A 20,910-nucleotide genomic window follows, 5' to 3' on the forward strand; every position below is an offset into this window, starting at 1 on the left:
CAGCAAAACAACCCAAGACCATCACACTACCACCACCATATTTTACTGTTGGTATGATGTTCTTTTTCTGAAATGCTGTGTTCCTTTTACGCCAGATGTAACGGGACATTTGCCTTCCAAAAAGTTCAATTTTTTGTCTCATCAGTCCACAAGGTATTTTCCCAAAAGTCTTGGCAATCATTGAGATGTTTCTTAGCAAAATTGAGACGAGCCCCTAATGTTCTTTTTGCTTAACAGTGGTTTGCGTCTTGGACATCTGCCATGCAGGCCGTTTTTGCCCAGTCTCTTTCTTATGGTGGAGTCGTGAACACTGACCTTAATTGAGGCAAGTGAGGCCTGCAGTTCTTTAGACGTTGTCCTGGGGTCTTTTGTGACCTCTCGGATGAGTCATCTCTGCGCTCTTGGGGTAATTTTGGTCGGCCGGCCGCTCCTGGGAAGGTTCACCACTGTTCCATGTTTTTGCCATTTGTGGATAATGGCTCTCACTGTGGTTCGCTGGAGTCCCAAAGCTTTAGAAATGGCTTTATAACCTTTACCAGACTGATAGATCTCAATTACTTCTGTTCTCATTTGTTCCTGAATTTCTTTGGATCTTGGCATGATGTCTAGCTTTTGAGGTGCTTTTGGTCTACTTCTCTGTGTCAGGCAACTCCTATTTAAGTGATTTCTTGATTGAAACAGGTGTGGCAGTAATCTTTTCCTGGGGGTGGCTACGGAAATTGAACTCAGGTGTGATACACCACAGTTAGGTTATTTTTTAACAAGGGGGCAATTACTTTTTCACACAGGGCCATGTAGGTTTGGATTTTTTTTCTCCCTAAATAATAAAAACCATCATTTAAAAACTGCATTTTGTGTTTACTTGTGTTATATTTGACTAATGGTTAAATGTGTTTGATGATCAGAAACATTTTGTGTGACAAACATGCAAAAGAATAAGAAATCAGGAAGGGGGCAGATAGTTTTTCACACCACTGTATATATGTTTACATAACCTCTTTAACACACTACTTCTCCGCTGCGAAGTGCGGGTATTTTGCTAGTATAGTATATATATATATATATATATATATATATATATATATATATATATATATATATATGGTTGAAATAGTTTTAATGCAAAGAGTTAAAGAGTACTCTTTGCATTATTTGACAGTAAACTATTTAAACTATTCTATGATCTGCTTCTCGCAACTGAAAGAGGGCACCGTGGCGGATGTTAGCCGACTTGCTGACCAACCACAAGCATTACCTGGTAGGTAACCACCCATACAATCAGATTGTGATTCATACTACGAATGCCATGAATATGTATATATCTATATATATATATATATATATATATATATATATATATTTATATCTATCTATCTATATATATATATATATATATATATATTATATATATATATATATATATATATACTATATATATATATATATAATATATATATATATATATATCTATATATATATATATATACATACACACATGGAGGCGAAGGTCTATGATACAGTTTTCATATTTGTAGCTGGACATCCACAAATGAAGCAAATGAATCATGTAACTTAAAATACTTTTTTATTTATAAGCCTTCAGTTCCTACCAGCAATCATCATTGGAGGAAAATGATTAGACTTACAGGAACCCAAGGAAATATAAAGCAAAAAAGAAGGGGAGGATAGGTGGATGTTGTTTTGGTAGGGGGTTGATAAGGTGGGGCTCGGAGGGTGTTGGTCATAAAGTCTTACAGTATTTACTATTTGCATGTTCTTCTTTTCAAGCTTGCATATGCTGGATTTGTGTCCAAATGTCTGTTAATGGCATTTTCATTGGATAACTACGTTTCAGCCAGTTCTCTGGCACTTTTAGTATTAGCCTTGACTTTTACTTTAAAAGTGTGTCCGGTCGAATTCGTACGTGTGTAAATCAGAGAACGTGGGTCCTTTCTTCTTAACTGCATTGCGATGTTCTTGTTAACGTGTGGCAAGTGTTTGTCCCAGGTATACTGCTGGACATGCATTACATGGTATGCTGTAAACCATATTCCATATCTCTGCTGCTGATTTCCTGCTTTTAGCATTAAAAAGGACTGTGCACTGCGTGTTTGTAGGCTTGTGCGCTACTTTAATGCATGCTCTATACAGGATACGCTCTGTACCTTCTGATACCCAATGATACGTGATTCATTTGCTCCCTTTGTAGATTTCCAGCTGCAAACATACACATATATATAGTGCTGGATTAACACTATGCTATTAAGCTATCCTATTTTCATTTATTTAAATGTGCTTTCTCATATAAAAGCTGAAACTTACCGCTTTCCTTTTCTTTGTATATCTTGGCTTCTTTACACTGGAATAGTAATTTAGTGCTGCATATTCCATTAAAGCCGCAAAGACAAACAAGAAGCACACAGTCACAAAGAGATCCATTGCAGTGACATAGGAAACTCTGGGTAATGACTTCCTTGCTATTGTGCTCAGTGTGGTCATTGTCAGTACTGTAGTTATACCTGTAAAATAAAAGATTTATATAATTGTGATTAGTGTCATTCACATAAATATTCCTCATCAATTATTTTTAAACTGTCTCTTATTAATGATCAGTGCAGTAACAGATTTTTGAAAAGCAAATGGTTTTACTTATACATATTTTATTAATTTTCCAACACAAAAAATCCTGGTTCTATTTATAATGCCATTACTTTTAAATTTTCTTCATCTTACCTTTTTCAAAACGTACAAAACAGTCTGCTTAAAGAAATGGAAGACTTTTTTGTTTTCATGCTGTTTGCCCATTTTCAGTCTCTGCAAAACAATTCCTTTTCATGTATAGTTTAAAACAGGGGTTCTCAACCTTTTGACTTGGCGTACCACTCCAGGAATTTAAATGTTGTGCAGTGCCATCGTTTTTTCAAGTCTTCAATTGTTAATTACTAAACTCCTATTTAGGTAAATCTAAAGGCCACATTTTTAGCTGCTCAATATACTATTGTATTTTGGTGTTCTAAAAAGGTATTACAGACTGCTTTTGTGCATGTGTGTCTTTAAAATGTTCTTATGTACACCCATTTATTATGCATTTTTTTTAATGTATGAACAAAAGTGTGGTTTGGCGTGGAATAAAAATTAGAAGTATGAAAAAGATTGACATTTCAATACTTGTAGTTTACTAAAACTAAACATTTCAGAGCCTGAATTTCATGCGTGGCAGAGTAACAACAGAAGTGTGTTTTTTTTATTGAAATTTCATCATGGTGTTTTTAAACAATTTACCTTATTATGTGCATATACTCAATTTTTTCAGTTACATTTTCTGTCCTTTATTTGAAAAATAAATATTACTTAAAACCAGTATGGAAACAATTTTATAGCTTATTATGTCACTGCCACATGAATTAGCAAAAATCAAAATAATTATTTTTAATTTTCACAAACTCCTTAAAACTGATACAGTTTTTAAATCAGAAAATGATTTTGCCAGGTTTATGGCATTTGCTTTTGTGAGACTGCATCAATGTAGAGACATTAGCTGGTTAATAACGCTTCCTGAAGTCTACTTAATTAAAATTTCACATGTCATATGCTTTACATTTTTTAATCTTTCCCTCCTTTTTTAGATTTACCCAAATTTTATGACTATGTTAATGAAACCAAACTTCTCAATTTAGGATAATTATTTCAGAATTCCATTTAAACAGTCTTTGGTCTGTTTTCAAGTTACCTGACATAAGTGATCAGACTTTGCTATAGGTTATGCCCAGTGTCTGAAGTGGATATACATAAGTGCTGGTGCTATATGTTTAAGGTGAACTTAGATATGTGCGATGCAAACCTCTACACAATGAAAAACACTTCTGGTATGCACCAAACACTTCCAGAGTGCAACAGATAAAAACTGAGAAGTGCTGGTACTCTATAGTGGTGCGTACCAGCCCACTTTATGTCTAGTAATTGTGCATCTCTGAGATTATGGGTTTCTGTTAACATATCAAATGATTGGAGAGATCTGCTTTGTAATTCAAAACATTAAGGAATGTTTGGCCAATGCGGAAATTCTGAAACATTAACTAAATACATTTTTTATCTAGAACAATGTGTAGTGTTTGAGGTTCGCTGCCCGTTCAAGATTTAATTCCTGTTTGCACCCAGTGCAGTGACCATGAACTAGGTACACAGGTGTTATGTTCGATTTTGAGGTTTGATTGACACTTGTTCCAGGGAGGGGCAGGGGGGACTAAATTGGACACAACACCTGTTAGAAAATGAATGGTTGGATGGACAACTGTACCCATGTTCATAACAAAATGAGAAGAAATACGAAGCCTCCCTTATTTTATTGCGACTGTGTATGGCACTGTATTATGCCATTTGACAGTTAATAGACTGTTGATCGCTCTCAAAATTATGCTTTCAAAGCATGCATGAATTGTGTTATTTTATTTCTAATAATGTAATGGCATAAAAAAGTTAAGCCATTTTTTGCCTCCAAAAAGTAGTGAGACTCTTCTAGTTTATTAAGTGCCACATTTTTCTGTAATAAATGGGATATCTGCAATCCCACAATGAAATTCAAACCCTGAATACACTTCTTGAGGTGTAAATGTTCTAATGTTCTAAAAAATGCAATTGAGACAATCTCTTTCCCTCTCACTCCCAGCTTTATTTTAATGCTAATTTGTATACAACCCAGTAATTCTTCACGTACCACTAATGAAATGTGAACCACAGGCTAAGAACTACTGGTTTTAAGCATTTCAGGTAAAGGGTCCATTTGCAATGGTAGGGTTGGGACCAAAAAAAAATGGAAAAAAATCTAATATAAAAACCTGTGTTGGACTTGCAATCAACTGCTACAGTTGATTTAAAACCCACATAACTATAAATATTCTCCACTTTTACTCAGAACTCTGATTCTTATCCTGCTTTACAATTATGGCTCAAACCAACATCCATACACAACGGAATCATTTACATGAAATTTACAGGAAGTAAACTGAAATCTCATTATAACGTAAAAACCAGGTCCACAGTATATTCTGAGAATTTTGCCTGTTCTTAAATCATTTCAGTGGACAGCACAATATTAGATGTGCACAGTAAAGTAACAGTTCAGTTTTATGTAGTACACATTAAAACAAATATGATCTTTTTGTAATCAAATTTTTATCAAAATTTAAATATCAAATGCAGAAATACATCAAAGAACACCATTTTTGAAAGAAAAAAATTAAACAAGCAAAATTGTAAACAACCATCAATTGATAACATCAGTCCCCTTCCCAAATGAAATGCATAGAAAAAGATAAGGTAGACTGAGATTGCCTGAGCTACCCAGACAGAGGGACACCACCTGCGAACAGTCTCTATGGGGAAGAAAGAGATGAGATAAACTGAAAATGATAAAGTAAGACATCAAGACTAAGGTCAGTGCACCTGGGTACCAGCCATCTGAACTTGTACCAGCTTCTCCGCTGACTCCCACCTGTCAGTATAGGGGCCAGATGAGCCATTGATCCATGCTGCAGATAGTTTGAGTAAGAGTATGGTGAAACAGAGAGAGTTAGGGGATTTTGAGCAAGAGGCTAACATCTGTTTTTGCAGCAGTTGTTCCTAAAGAGAATAACCGCTTATGTATAACAGTAAAAGGAAGAGAAGAAAGGTCTATCAAAATTATTATTTGAAGTACTTTGAGAATATTAGTAGAAAGGATGGATGACAGAAAGTTGGAAATGGCAAACCAGAAAGTATTAACCAGTGGCTGAAGATGTGTAAAAAATGTAATTAGAGTTTTCATTGTACAGAGACGACAGTTAGGATCCACATTTAGGCCCATTGCAAAGTGCTTATGGGGGGGGGGGGGGGGGGGGGGGGGGGGGGTTCACAATATAAATGTTATACATATTTTGAAATGAATACACTGATAGTTTGGGTTCTTAGCAGAAAAAGTAGTATTAAAAAAAGTAATTTCCATGAGACATATGGGACACATGAAAGAGCTTTGCTTTGCTTTGCTGGACTGAATGTCCTGTTCTCATCAAAATAGGCCTGGTCTACACTTAGGATTGAGGACATGTATTGCATTCTGTCCCACTCCCTCTTAGCACAGTTCAAGGGATGCCAATACAAGGTTGGAATAAGTCTTTAATCTGGCATCAGTTATTCATAGAGCTCCCTCACGTACACAACCATGCTCACATGGGCCCAATTCAGTCTAGCCAGTTCAAATAATATATATATTTTTGGGATGTGGAAGAAACCCAAAGTGCCGGGATAAAAACTTTCAAAGACACTGGGAGAATGTGCAAGCTCTAATCTCTAACTAATTTTCTGCATGTGTTTATATGCGTAGAAATTAACTAATAATTTCATAATTTAAAAGCCAACCTTTGCATTTTAACCACATAGAATTGCAATACCCCTGTAGGAATGAACACATTGTTAAGCATCAGTTTGGTATGAAGTGGCCTTGAATAATTTCCAGAATTTTCAGATGTGACCACATATAATAAAACATACTGATATAACATATTAAGTCAATCACCGTGCCTTAAAGATACAGTTCCTTTTTCCTTTCCCTATAGCTTGGATTCCTTTCTGTTGGCAAAATAATGGGAACTGCTTACAAAAGAATATATTGCACAAACAATAGGGTGACTCTTAACAGAAACAAGATTAATCTACTGTACATGGCATAAGGATCACAACTGGGTTTGTGCTTTCAATAGGCTTAGAAGAAAATCCTAATACATACTTAGTGCCGCCTGTTTCAGATTTTACGAGTAAACAAATACAATATGCTTGAGGCAATGTACCTTTCATTTGACAGGAAATAGGAAGGTCTCATCAAAGGCAGTTTGCCTATTTTCTAAAACACACTAAACTATGGCATCATTAAAGTAACATTATTGTGGATGATTGTTTTTTGGCTCATAAAACCAATAACTTAGATGTGAAGAACATTAGAACATAGAACATATAGTTTATGAACATATGACCAAGGAAGTGCTCACCGTCAAGTGTACTACAAAAGTAAAATAAGAGGGGATTTAATATATTGAAACTTTTATTCATCAGTATATTCTCTCAAGTAGTCAGATATAAAAAAATGTTAATTTAGGAAAACATGATAAATGTCAAGAAACATACTCCATGTGCAAATTAAAAGAATGCCTCTGTCATTATAGATCATGGAATAAATGTATATCTATCAGTCTCTATCCAAAAGTACTTAATCCAACTTTAAGGTAACAGTCTGGCAATGCGCAAGAGAACAACAAGCCTTGAAAGAATCTGTTGTGCATTGTAAGGCATATTAACACATACCCTCATACCCATTTGCACCAACTAATTTACATTTGTCAACCCTTACATAGCAAACACAGAAGCTTGCCAGGAGCCTTCAGAGATCTCTGTTGCTGTGACGCAGATGCATTATCTACTGCACCATAATAATTCATAATAAATGAGGATTCTTCAAAACATTTCTAGCTCTTTATTTTTCCAAATATTTTCATTTAAGTTAGAGACATTTCAGATGCATTGCTTTTCAACATAATTTCACTATTCTTATTACACTTATACCATCACTCAACAAGATTCAGATTGTGTTAAATGAAATAGTTTTTGGTTGAGTGTGAACCTAATGTACCACTTCTTTCACTATATCATTATTTGCAGTCAAAGGCCAATCCAAGCCATTACAGTAATTTTCTCTATTGTACCATCCATCCATCCATCCATTTTCCAACCCGCTGAATCCGAACACAGGGTCATGGGGGTCTGCTGGAGCCAATCCCAGCCAACACAGGGCACAAGGCAGGGAACCCATCCTGGGCAGGGTGCCAACCCACCGCAGCTCTATTGTACCACTTCTTTCAATAAGAATAATGTCCTAGCCTGTCTTGTCAGGAATCAGTCTTGATGCTGCCCCAAGTAGTCTGTAGACATTACACTTGCCCAATGGATATTTTACATCTCTGTCCACACATTCACACTTTGGTGAGGTAAAATATTGTCCCCATTCTCAGCATATAACCAAGTGTGAAATTCAGCTTCTTTAACTCATTTTGCCAACAAAAAGTCACACAACACTTCTCTGTGTTCTTTTTTTGCGCAAACTAATAGACATGCAGTCATATTAAAGACTCTGTAGCAACCTGCACACGGATAGCAAGATTAACAGCAACTTTACAGAACTAAAGACTGATTTACAGTACAGCAAATCTAAATAAGGCTACTTCACAAAAAATGGCTTGGAAACAAAAAACTAACCTTGTATCCAGAATTTGGAAGAAATTTCTGTGTAATAAAATTCATCATTAGTCACAGTTGGCTTAGTAAACAACTTATGTAACAGCTAAGCCAAAAGTCAGAACGGTCAGTTCATTCTGCAGGACATTCCTACAGGTCTGGAAAACAATTAGTAGAAGAACTTTGTGAAAGGTTTTTATGCTGGAGAGTTAGACTAAGACCCTCTGGCAGTTTTGCTACTTTTCTGCTTCTTAAAAACATAGTATTTAAACAATGCATTTTACCTCTAATTTAACCATGTGATCATACTCACTAAATACTACTAGAACTCTTTGATTTACATTTATTTTCAAATGTTAGTCAATGTACAACTGCCTTGTCAAAGTCATATTTGTTCGTTATTTGACTACTAGTGGCATGTTTGGCATGGTGGGGACAAATAGACCTGTGATGCTGGAAAGATGTTCAGTGGACTGTCAGGCAGAGCCATTCTGAGAAGCCAACCCTAAAAGGAGCCAGTGCAGAGATGACAGCTGTTCCTCTGCTTAAATCCATTGACCTAAGTTAGGTTTGCGTGTTATACCACTACCAAAAAAGTACCAAAAAAAACCAAATTTTAAAATGATACGGTACCAGCATTTTTAGATTTTCAGTACCAGAAGTAAATGTCATCTTTACTCCCATTCTCTCCCCTTTTTCAACAGTCGCTACTGTAGATATGGAAGTACGTAAATTTTGTTGACTTCACAAAACAAAACCACAGGCTTCCAGGGAGACTGGAGAACGATTGTGGTTACCGATCTAACACTACCTTGGGTACATCGCTACCAACAAAGGATCCTGGCTGGGATTGCCTTACGAAGTTGGATAAAATAAGAACAGACAGATTGAGATAGAACCAGCAGTGTGAATGTGCACATACTGCATGTGGCAAAGGAATGATCATGAGAGCGGCATGGAAGGAGCCGAGGAAGACTGGAGTGGTGACTGTGGCTTTGGAAGGCAACTGAGTAAGGAGAAAGCTTCCAGTAACCCTACAGTGAACAAGCAAGGGAGGAACATTGTATTCCACAATATACTAGGCCACCAACATCAGTGATGATAAAATGTCAGACAAATAATGTTATAACAAAAAATCACACAAAATAAAGATCAATCAACATGTTATAGTACTGATTTTGTTGGCAGACTTAAATAAAAATGGAATCAGGAGGGCTATTAAACAGGCAAGGAATAATACAAGGAAGCATGGGGTACCAACTAAACATTGGTAGGGCAAAAAATTTTAAGCAACAACAAAAAAAACACCCCAACAACAATAATAATAATAGTAATGATAATAACAACAATAATAATAATCCGTAAACCTGCGTAGAATGAGACAAAAACACAACGAAATTAAATGAAATGATCAACATGGCAACTCTAGACTGCAACTCTAGGGTGATCTCTCAAATGATCATACATTAAAACCTGCGTTAAAACTCTACAAATATCATCCTCATTTGTTCACCCCCACCAGTGAATTGACTGATTACACTTTAAATTTGCTCCTGGTGTGCTTAAAAAGATATTCACATGGAAAAACTTTGGCTTTATTCATTGATTGGATGGTGATATTGTGTCCTCTGTATATGCAGATTAGGATATGGTAAATAGGAATTATTAATAAATATTTAAAGATCATCATCATAATTAGATTTCTTGAAATTTTGTGATAATGTTAGTGTAGGCATTTTATTTCAGTGACCTAAATTAAACTTATATGTTTATGGGGCTGCATGGTAAGATTACGAGTTTGTTGTCATCATCACCTTCATTCTTCACTCTTCTGATCCCTCTGGAAAACTGACTGAAAACAAGCCATGCTGTGATGTGTAGCATCACTTCACATTGCACAATAAACATTCCGGTTTGACACTAGTATTTGCCAATCCAGTCTTGCTGGAACTGTTGGTTTTCACTATCAGTCTTTGATTTTTTCACTTTGAAAAGGGCCGTGTTGAATCAGCTATCGTTCAATAGCTCATGACACGAATTTACACAAATATACAAAACTGTTACCACAAATTCTATTGGTATGATTCGATAACTGGCAATCAAAGGGGTAGGGGGTGGGCATTATCCTTTTGCAGCCAATTAAGCCATGTTACTCACTTGCCATATTTTTTATTTCTAAAGCCTGTATAGGGCATATTGTTATTGCCACCACACAATCTTTGTTTGCTGATATGTTGATACAGTAGACCTCAGAAGACTATTGACACAAGCAGGCCATTGAAAGAATGATTCAGCCCGCAGGCTGTTGGTTAAATAGGCCTGGTCTACACTCAGGATTGAGGACATGTATTGCATTTTGTTGTTCAGGAGGTATTTTGACCTTTACCCTTACGTTCACTTTTCTAGCACCTTTGGGAGCTACCTCTATACTGTGTTTCTTTTTATGCCTGTAATGTCTTTGTCCACCAGGTCACCCATTTTACCATGCTTACAAATCTTTGACTGCCCTAGTAAATATTTAATCTTCTGTGGCTTACAATCGGACGGTACGGTGGCAAAGTGGGTAGCGCTGCTGCCTCGCAGTTAGGAGACCCGGGTTCTCTTCCCGGGTCCTCCATGCGTGGAGTTTGCATGTTCTCCCCGTGTATGCGTGGGTTTCCTCCGGGTGCTCCGGTTTCCTCCCACAGTCCAAAGACATGCAGGTTAGGTGCATTGGCGATTCTAAATTGTCCTTATTGTGTGCTTGGTGTGTGGGCTGGTGCCCTGCCTGGGGTTTGTGTCCTGCCTTGCACCCTGTGTTGGCTGGGATTGGCTCCAGCAGACCCCCGTGACCCTGTAGTTAGGATATAGTAGGTTGGATAATGGATGGATGGCTTACAATCATTAAGAGATGAAATAAATGTGATTTTTCTAATTGTATTTTTTTTGCATTGTATGTAGCATTCACATAGGAAAAAAAGTATTCCTTGGAAAAAGAATTGATGTAAAAAAGCAAAAATTATCCAAACTAAGTCATTGTTTTCATCTGATTATTTTTTTTATGAATTACTTAACTGGTGCAAGATGAGCTAAAGCAGTGGAATTCATTCCAAAAGCACAAATTCTTGGCATGAGCTAAGGAATCTGTATTTTTTTTCTTACACTTAGCCATGCTTGTTTGAACTACGATTGCTTTCTGCTGTCTCCAGGGTAATTGATAAAATATACTGACAACTGTGAGTAATACTACACTCATCTCACTCAAAATTTGCTAATCTTATCTATTGCTAGGTGCTCTTTGAAAGCAGTAATTTCTTGTAATAAACTGCAGAGGCTTGGGTACTTTTGTACCACTTGTGGTCCTTTGTTGTGTGTTGTAATTGCCACTTGGCAGAAATATTGATGCTGCTTTAAAGAGTACCTTATTCCTTGCTAAATGCCTTAACCAATAACTAAACTTTCAAAAACTGATCGATATTTCCTATTTAGTGCAATATCATATGATAGGAACACGCCATTTTTTTAACTGCAGAAAAATAAAATAGTTTTTTTTTTATAGCATTCAGTATTTTTCTAGTTCATTAAATTCTTAAGTTTTTACTTTGTTTCTTTTGGCAGTGATATGACTTGCAATACAGAAATATTGAATGGCTAAAAGCTAAGATTTTTTTTTTACATAAATGATTTCAAATTCCAGTACTTGGGAAGTCTTGCCCAGTGTTGGCACTTGGTAGCCCATTACAGATCGAGTCTGACAGATAATTATTTGTTTTTCTTTTTCCTGCCAACTACTTGGTTACTAACCTCAAAGCCTGTTGAGCTACAGTATACCTTTGAATGTTTGGCTGTGTTGTGTTTAAAGTAAAACTAAATTTTCTACCTGATACACTGTAGGCATCACAATTTGGCACTGCAGTGTAGTGTACTATGGAGCTCTAAGTAAATATCTACAAAATGTAGTAAAGTTTCTTACCTTAACCTTAAAATCAGTACAGAAGGTTAGCCTTTACTCCTTTGCTTCTAAATTGTTCTTCATCCATTTACTATTTTAAAGACTTTCTTTTAAATGCTTCATCGTGGTAATGTTCTATGTACCATATTGTCTACTATCTCAGAGTGCTACCCAAATGTATTTTCATTTGGATTATCTTTGGTTTACGGTAATCCTGTCGCATAGCAAAGAATTTTCCAAGCTCTATCAAAAATGTATGAGCATCTGCCTTATTTGTCTTGTACACTTACGTTGTCTATTTTTAAATTCCCCATATTGTGAATCTGAATAACTTAAAATTTTATCATTGCCTTGTTTTTTCTTAACTTTGATATTTTAGTGAAATTAAAACTTGTTAATTTACAAAACATTATTACAGTACCTTTTGTGAAATTCATTGAGCTTAGTGCAAGTTTGGTGATGATAATGGAAAAATGAATGCTATTATAGGTGCAGCTTTTTTAAAGTAAATTTTCATATTCCATTTAAAATCACCATGGTCATCCCGGCCGAGACACCCAGGACGCTAGATGGCGTCTACCCTACAACCTAGAGGTGCCCTGGATTCCTGCAGGGCACCATGGGAGATGGAGTTTGACTTCACAACCCTGCTGGGTACCGTGGGTGCCACCGTGTGATTCTGCAGGGAGATGCAGGGATTTTCATTTCACATATAGCCCAGAAGTACTCCCAAGTCACGGGAATGGAAGAACAGAAGTACTTCCAGGCTGAAGAAAAATGTAATTCTCCATCTGACCTGGAAGTGCTGACAAGTCACGTGAACAGAAGAGGAGAAGCACACGACTATAGAAAGGGCTGGTGGAGACCCAGCAAGCGAGCTGGAGTTGGGAGGGAGTGTGACAGAGCTGCTAGGAGGAGAGAATTGTATTGTGATTTTTGTTTATTGTGGTGGTTGTGGTGCTTTGGTGCTCAACACTGAAAGAAGAAGAAATTAAAATTACTTCTTAGTGATTTTATCCCATGTCTTGCATACTGTCTGTTGGGGTAAAACTGAGCAACAGCAGCATCAAGCATCCACTTTGTGACAATAGTTATTTAGAATTAAACTGAAAAGGAGTTGAATGATCCTCCCAATTATTTCTGTCCACATATTTTGTTCATATTTAACATCTGTTGTTCCACAATGAATTATGTAACTTTTATATTTTAAGATAAACATGTGACATTTCAATGATCAATTGTAATATCATAAATGTTTTGATGTAAAGGTGTGGAACCTCTTTGAATTGCATGAGTATATGATGGGTTGAAGATTAACTCTTGCATTTTTAAATTTCCGTTGCGGTTTATTAAACATTTGACACATCACCTTGTTAATTGATCTGACTGATGAAGGAAGAGTGTTATTGGATCAGTGTTACATCATATTACTGTGGCAATATAAAACACTCCCTAAGAAAAGCCGATTGAGAAGTTAAGCTGAGATTACTGTGGTATGAATTAGATACTTTGTAAATGCTAAACAGACTCCTGGCTGTTTTACCTTCCAAAGGACAAAAGCAACATTCAATTGCCAAGACCAAAAGGAGAAACAAAATTTGCATTCAAAATAATACCTAGTTCAAAATCATACATAAATCATGATTAGTTTTTTAACTATTTTTTTATAATCTCTATGCAGTGTGGTAAATTTATATTTTTGTGTTTTTGGAATTTTACAGTTGTATTGTGAGATATTCAATCAAAAAAGAAAGACAACTAAAGGTGAAAATGGTAGCGTGTGTGGCCCTCTGTTGTACTGAATGGATACTTCACAGAAAATTAGCAATGAGGATTCAGTTACAATGGAAATTATGAAAAGTAAGCAACATGACTCATATAGGCAAAATTCATAAGTTTAAGCCAGGCACCAAATTGTTGACAGCATATATTGAACACAAGGAACAGTTCTTTGTTGCTAACAGCACAGCAGAAGATAAACAGATCATCACTCTTTTAAGCAAAACTGAGAATTGCAGACCTTAAAGCCCAAAGAAAAAACCTTTGACCAAATTGTAGAAATACTGAGGGGATATTTGAGCCTAACTGATGTTAGTTGAAGATAGATTCTGTTTCAGTCACTACAGAGAAAAAGCCAAAGAGATAGTAACACAGTTTGTGGCAGAACTGAAGCGGTGAACTGTTAATTGTATGTTTGGGGGGATTCGTAAGTACTATGTGTAGTGAATATCAAAAGTGAACTTGACATTTACAAGAGTGTTTGAGATTGCTCTTAGTATAGAAATGGCAGATCGAGAAGCACACAACAGCTAAAGGCTGGTTTACACTTAACACATCTATGCTGGGCATGAGGACTATGGGGCAAAAATTATGTCAGACACAGATGCATGTCCCTGTCTGGTTTTTCACCGCATGCTACATGCAGAATTTTTTTCTAACTTTGCAGCAATCTTTGCAGACACCTTTTGTATCTTGTATCCAAAATGGTGAATTTCTAGGAGAGGCTAGTTATGTAGGTGTCAGAATGATGAATGAAGGGCTAATTATGATATACTAGGTCTTCAAAGCCAAAGACAGACATGCAAAAATATCTGTAGTGTATCTGATCATCCTGTAGATCCCACAATCACAATAATATTATACTTGCCCTTAGCTGCAGCATGCATACAGTGATTAGCCCTCCCTCCTATCAGCTTATTATTTCTAAATTGATTATTATTTCTTAGAGGCACACAGCAGTGTCAATGGGCTTTCACGATTTCCACCTAACAGAAACTCATGACCCTGGAATAAGGGCCTTGTCTGCAGATTTTCACTCTCTATTAATTGAGCGCTTATAAGGTGTTTCTTTAAAGGCATAGCAAGTAGTAAGAGCATCATATACAGACAGGAGGTTGGCCTAGGTATAAACTACATTATAGAAAGTTAGGCTAAAGTTATGAATTACATTTTTAAACCATGTTATGCTTGAAAGAATGAACATTCAACTGAACAATGAACGAGACTAGTTGTGCTTGTGAGTTCAAGAAAAGCAATATTAGCAAAGCTTCATGATGGACACCCAAGGACAGTAAAAATGAAAGTATAATGGGTCATACTAAAAAAGCCCACTGATTTTAAATGTGGCACTGTCATAGGATGTCACCCTTGCCATAAGCCAGTATGTGGAATTTCTGCAATGTTTGATCTTCCCCGGTCAACTGTAATGCTCTTATTGTGAAGCGAAAGCATCTAGGAGCAACAGAAGCTCAGCCACAAAGTGGTAGGTAAGGCAAACTCGCACAGCAGGGCTGCCGAGTGCTCAAGCACACAGCACGTAAAAATTGCCTTTCATCTGTTGCATTACTCACAACAGAGTTCCAGGATGCCTCTGGAAGCAAAATCAACACAAGAAATGTGCATCACAAGCTTTTGAAATAGGTTTCCTTGACCAAACAGCTGCGTAACAAATCTAAGGTCACTATAAGCAATACCAAGCGTTGGCTGCAGTAGCATAAAGCAAGTATATTGAAGTGCTACTCAGTCATTCCCAGCACCAACCCAATGGATGGTTGTACATTTTAATGCTCTTTGAGGTAACTCGCTATCCTCAGAAGGACAGCTTGCTATTGGCACAATAAAATGGTGATTAGATAGATAGATAGATAGATAGATAGATAGATAGATAGATAGATAGATAGATAGATAGATAGATAGATAGATAGATAGATAGATAGATAGATAGATAGATAGATAGATAGATAGATAGATAGATATGCAGCTGGGGCAGGATTGCCCTAATTTGTTTGGCTTCCCTGTTGGTGGCAATGAAAGGATTAATTTAAATATGGAATGCCAGCTCATACTGCTGCTAACATAGCACTGTTGATTTTTGCCAGTATTGATCTTGCATAGAGATCATTAGCTGTCTGTCCTGTACTTTAACAATCTGGGTATTAGTGTTGTAAAAGCCAAATTACAATCTGAGCTCCCTCATCCATCAGATATTCAAGGAATGGGCACATCATGGCTGATCCTTGAGGGCTGTTGAGAGAAAACTGACTTTTTGTGCATTGAATTGGGTCAGAAATATTTGCATGAAATTCATCAGTTTTACTGGCAGACACCACAGTTATAAAACATTTTACCTCTTTATCATCTCACTAATGAAATGAGAACAATACAGGCTATTAATAATAAAGAGGTTGGATGAAATTAATTATTGAGGTATACAATAGAATTTATTTAATATGCACATGAATATGCTCTAGAAATATTTTACTCTTTATTTTAAGACAATTTTCCTACAAATATTGTCATGACAAATACAGTATCTTATCAAAAATGACAAATGGCTATTGTCCTAATCATTATTTGCTGGTGGTTTAAAAGCTTTACATAGTGTGTGCACTCTCAATTCAATAAGATTTTCAAAGAATTTTATGGTTCTCTGTAAAAGGTCTTTTTAAATTACATTACTTTACTATGGACTGTCACACACGTGCGACTAGGAGCAAGCTGAATGGACCAAGTGGAGGTGATTACCCGCCGGGCCAGGCGGTGGCGGGGTGCTCTAAACCTGTTTCTGTTATTTCTGCAGATCAAATACGGGAAAACCTGCCTGATCTGACATCACTTCTGGTTCCGGCTCCCAGACTGACGTCACTTCTGAGTTACAGACTATAAATCCTCCATATTGCCAAACCAAGGGCAGTTCATACTGGGAACTCAATCGAGCAACATCAGTTGTTTAAAGCTTTTGCAGATAGGAACAATATACGGGTGGCTGCCCCAAACCTTTTCTTAGTGTGTTGAGACTCGTTCTTTCACATGATATATCTTTTCAATTTATTGTTGGTAGTTTACTGACTTAGAATTGGTACTTTCAAAAATTAGAGACTTTAGCTTAATGGAACACACCTTTATATAACTGATTGTCATTTTCAATGAACAACATAGCTTTTAATGTTTTAACATTTTTGCAGTGAACTAAGAATAATTTAAATGATTGTGTAACCAAGAATGCAGCCACATGAGATATCTAAAAAACGTAATAACCTTTCTTAGGATTTTTGTTTCGGAGTGAACTGGAGCTCATGAACTAGTGAAACTACAGCATTAGGTTAAGCATAATCTTTATCCAATTTATAAAGTGGAAATTCCCCTAATTCTCATTATAGAATCAAACAAACCACTACAATAAGCTTTGTTTACCGAATTAGGCTCAGTTTATGTCCTTAGCTGGCTTCACCGAATACACCCAGGAGATGATTTGCTATTAAGGAGTAGGCAGAAATGTAGTCAAAGGTCATGTTAAGGGAGGAAGTCAAAATTACAGATCATCAAAACCCCAAAAAATGTATAAACCAAAGACAAAGTCAAAGAATCAAGACAGAAATTTTAAACCCCAAAGAAAACCGATATGCAAAGGGAATTACAAAGTCCAGAGTTTGTATTTAATGTTAAATCCTAAAAATAGTATGTCTAAACTATAAAATACTACTTGGTGCTGGTCACGTGTCACACAATGAATATTGTCATTATGAATAATATGACTGCAGTCATGACAAAGATAGTTTTTGCTGCTTCTGTTACAATTTTAACTAACACACAATAGTGGTGTGATGCTGCCACTGACAAAACTTTAAAATTGAAAAATAATGAGAAATATAAACAAAACCTGTGATAAAACTAGAAAAAGATTCTTTCTTAGACACAAACACTTTGATTCCTAATGCGGCCTTCTGTAGCGATTGACTTTCATCTCTCTTGGGTTAGTGCTCCTTTTAACACTGTTGGGACAAGAAGTCCTTCACGCAGCATCCTGCATGACTCCCTGCAGCTTCTCAGAGAAACTAACTCTGTAAAATTTCCTCTCCACAGCTCTCTCTGCAGGTCCGCTCTGAAACTGTGTTAAAGTCACTAATGGAGTCTTTGTTTAAAAACTCCACAGCTCTATCTGGGAAACTGCTTTGTCACAACTCTCCTCAGAAAAAAATCTGTGGTGCTGCCTGTCACAAACGATCTCAACCTTCTGCTCACCATCCTAATCACTTCAAACACTTATCTTCTCCAGCTCAACATTCATCAATAGCAAACAGGCAACTGGGATGTGTGAATTAGAGAATGTGAAGAGTTTGAGATGTCAGGATTCTGCCGCTTTGTGATGCTCCCTAATGAACTATTCTATAACCTCTGAATCCACAACAGAGTGCAACACAAATGTCATACAAATGAGTAAAGTAATGGAAGTAAATAAAATGTGTCTACAGTGTATAAAAAATTATAATGATGGTTTTAAAAAGGATTTTATTCTATGCTGAACACAAAAGTGATTTAGAGATTAATTGCCACTCAGTTTACAAAATGAACACTACCATCCACCTGTTTCATAAATCTTAATCCAGATCAGGATTGTGTCAATATATTTCAAAAAGGTTAAAAATTCAGCCAAAACTTAAACTTCACATCAGTTGCATTTTAAAGAAAGGTCTATACTATTTGTTATTGATCAAAGTCTAGACAAAAATAGATTAATTTCATTATTTAAAGTCTTAAAAATCCATGTAATTAAGAGTTTGGTCTAACAAAAGGCAGCATGAAAAAATATCAGTTTGCATCTGAAGTACAGTAAAGTGTACTATTTACTATTTTTAATAAATTTGGAAATTTCTCCATTTTGATAGGACTGTTTTTCTTATATTGCCTTGTTAACTATTTTTCACATGCAATGGTTTTGATGGCATGAAAGTCTGGGTTAAAGATATCATCATGGAAGCCACTTAGTCCTGAGGGACGCCATGTGTTTTCAGGTTTTTGCTCCAACCACCACAGAAAATTTGATTTGACTTGGAGCTCCATTAAGACAGCTGTTATTTCCCAGTTCCTATGTTTTGGAGTCAATGTTAATATTAAAAACTAAGTTTGGTAAATTTTTATTAGAATGTACCAAGTATGTATGTATGTAACATAGCTGCACTGTTGTGTTTTTATTGAGCTGATTTGTACAATTCTCATCATGATTTAATTCTATTTTTCCAGGTGTTCTGGTTATTTACTCCACTTTTTCCTAATGAGCACCCTAGTGGGTATGGCACTGAAGTTGTTACACCTTTTTTAGCATTCAGAGTTGTCTGGTGTTGGTGTCCGTACTGCTTATTATTAAATTTGATTATTAGGAAACAGTTAAAGGGAGAAACTACACAGAATAAGGCAAATTATAAGGAAAACAACAAAAGACAGTTAAGTATTTAAAACAACAAAAGACAGTTAAGAATCTAAAGCTGTAGAAATGCAGGAATCATAAAGCTGTTCTTTTCAGTATACAGAAAATGAGAAGAGAAAAAAGACCGACTAATAAAATAAGATCAGATAGAGGCAAAATGACTTACTGCTTGTGTCAGACTGCAGCTGGAACAAAAACCTACAGCCACATGGAGTCCCCAGGACTGACTCTGAGAACCTTTGATCTGGGGTAACTCTTTTGTCATGATGTTGGTGCAAGAAGTTTGATACAGTACAGAGAGGCAAGTATTTAACACAGGCACACTGTGATCTGTTTGTGCTCCTTTATACACAATATGCATATGTGTGGGCGTGTGTGCTTGTAAGTACTTTTTAGTTTAAGTTCCAACTGTGCCAGGTTAGTGACATTTTAAAAAATAATATTCCATAAGCACATTGTGCCGAACGAGTGGTTGCTCATGGAGTCCCGAATGCAGCACATTACCTGCATTGTGAGGAAGTGTCAGTTACAGCACTACAGCCATACAGCACAACTCCGCAAGAGTGATCCAGCTTGCAGGACCCTCATTGTTGAGGACCAGAGTAGCTGAATCAGGCCAAGGGGACACCCACGTGACACCTGGCTGTGGCAGACAGAGGGTCATTTCCGAAGGGTGAGACTGGACCACTTGTCTGCCTGGGGGGTTGCCAACCAGAATCCCAAGCTCTTTTGTCGTGTGGTGGGTGTGGCAACATGCTGTACCCGTGCATGCTCCTCAACCTGATCTGACTAAAAATAACAAAAAATTCTTTTGGATGGAAGACTTCAGAAACATTAAGGTATGAGACTGTTTAAATTATTTTTTGGTGTTATTAAAAATGTAAAATATATACATACTAGTTTTGTTACCCAGTTTTGCCCAGGAACCTTCTAAGACAATAGGCATAAGTTATAGTGCTGTCTGTTAATTGGATGTATCAGAAGTACTATGTAACTAACTGCTTTTCTGTATACAATATTTGTAGTCTTTCTTTTATTTGTTTATTTATTATACAAGGGTTAATATTATTCGCAGGCAGTGTGTTGTAGTGGTTGTAAGTTACCTTGGATAAAGGAGAAGTCAAATAATTAGTGATGATAATAATATAATGAAAATTGAGGCTGCATACTCTTGAACATACAAAACACTATTATCCATGAGTAAAACATTCCTGCATTGGATCAATTGATGCCTTTTTCGGCTTTGCCTAGTGACTTGCCTTGACTTTTTTGATGGCTATTGCAAAATTTTATAGGAAAGTGCATTTTTTCAATTGAAATTGGTAATCAGAAGAAATAATGTGAAATCTGAGTATGTACTGTATAATTATTATTATTAGATGCTTACAATATTCGTTTAAATATTCAACCAAGTAAGGTATTTATTTTCATGTTTTTCATCAGAGGCATGTATTCCCCATTTAAAGTTTCAGATGTGAATGTACACTATATGCAAGACGGTGCTTGAATTTTACAT

At 36.3% G+C, this 20,910-nt stretch overlaps 1 protein-coding gene across 1 annotated transcript in view; it reads right to left on the minus strand.

The window, feature by feature from the left end:
- The window catches only part of LOC114650417 (gamma-aminobutyric acid type A receptor subunit gamma3), a 1,188,096-nt gene that overhangs the window by 14,118 nt on the left and 1,153,068 nt on the right, over positions 1 to 20,910 (minus strand). Inside the window, exon 14 of the mRNA XM_051927200.1 lies at positions 2,323 to 2,519. Within this exon, the coding sequence (XP_051783160.1) occupies positions 2,323 to 2,519 (197 nt within the window). The remainder of the gene's footprint in view (positions 1 to 2,322; positions 2,520 to 20,910) is intronic.

Source organism: Erpetoichthys calabaricus, chromosome 4 (genome assembly GCF_900747795.2).
Source record: "Erpetoichthys calabaricus chromosome 4, fErpCal1.3, whole genome shotgun sequence".
NCBI lineage: Eukaryota > Metazoa > Chordata > Cladistia > Polypteriformes > Polypteridae > Erpetoichthys > Erpetoichthys calabaricus.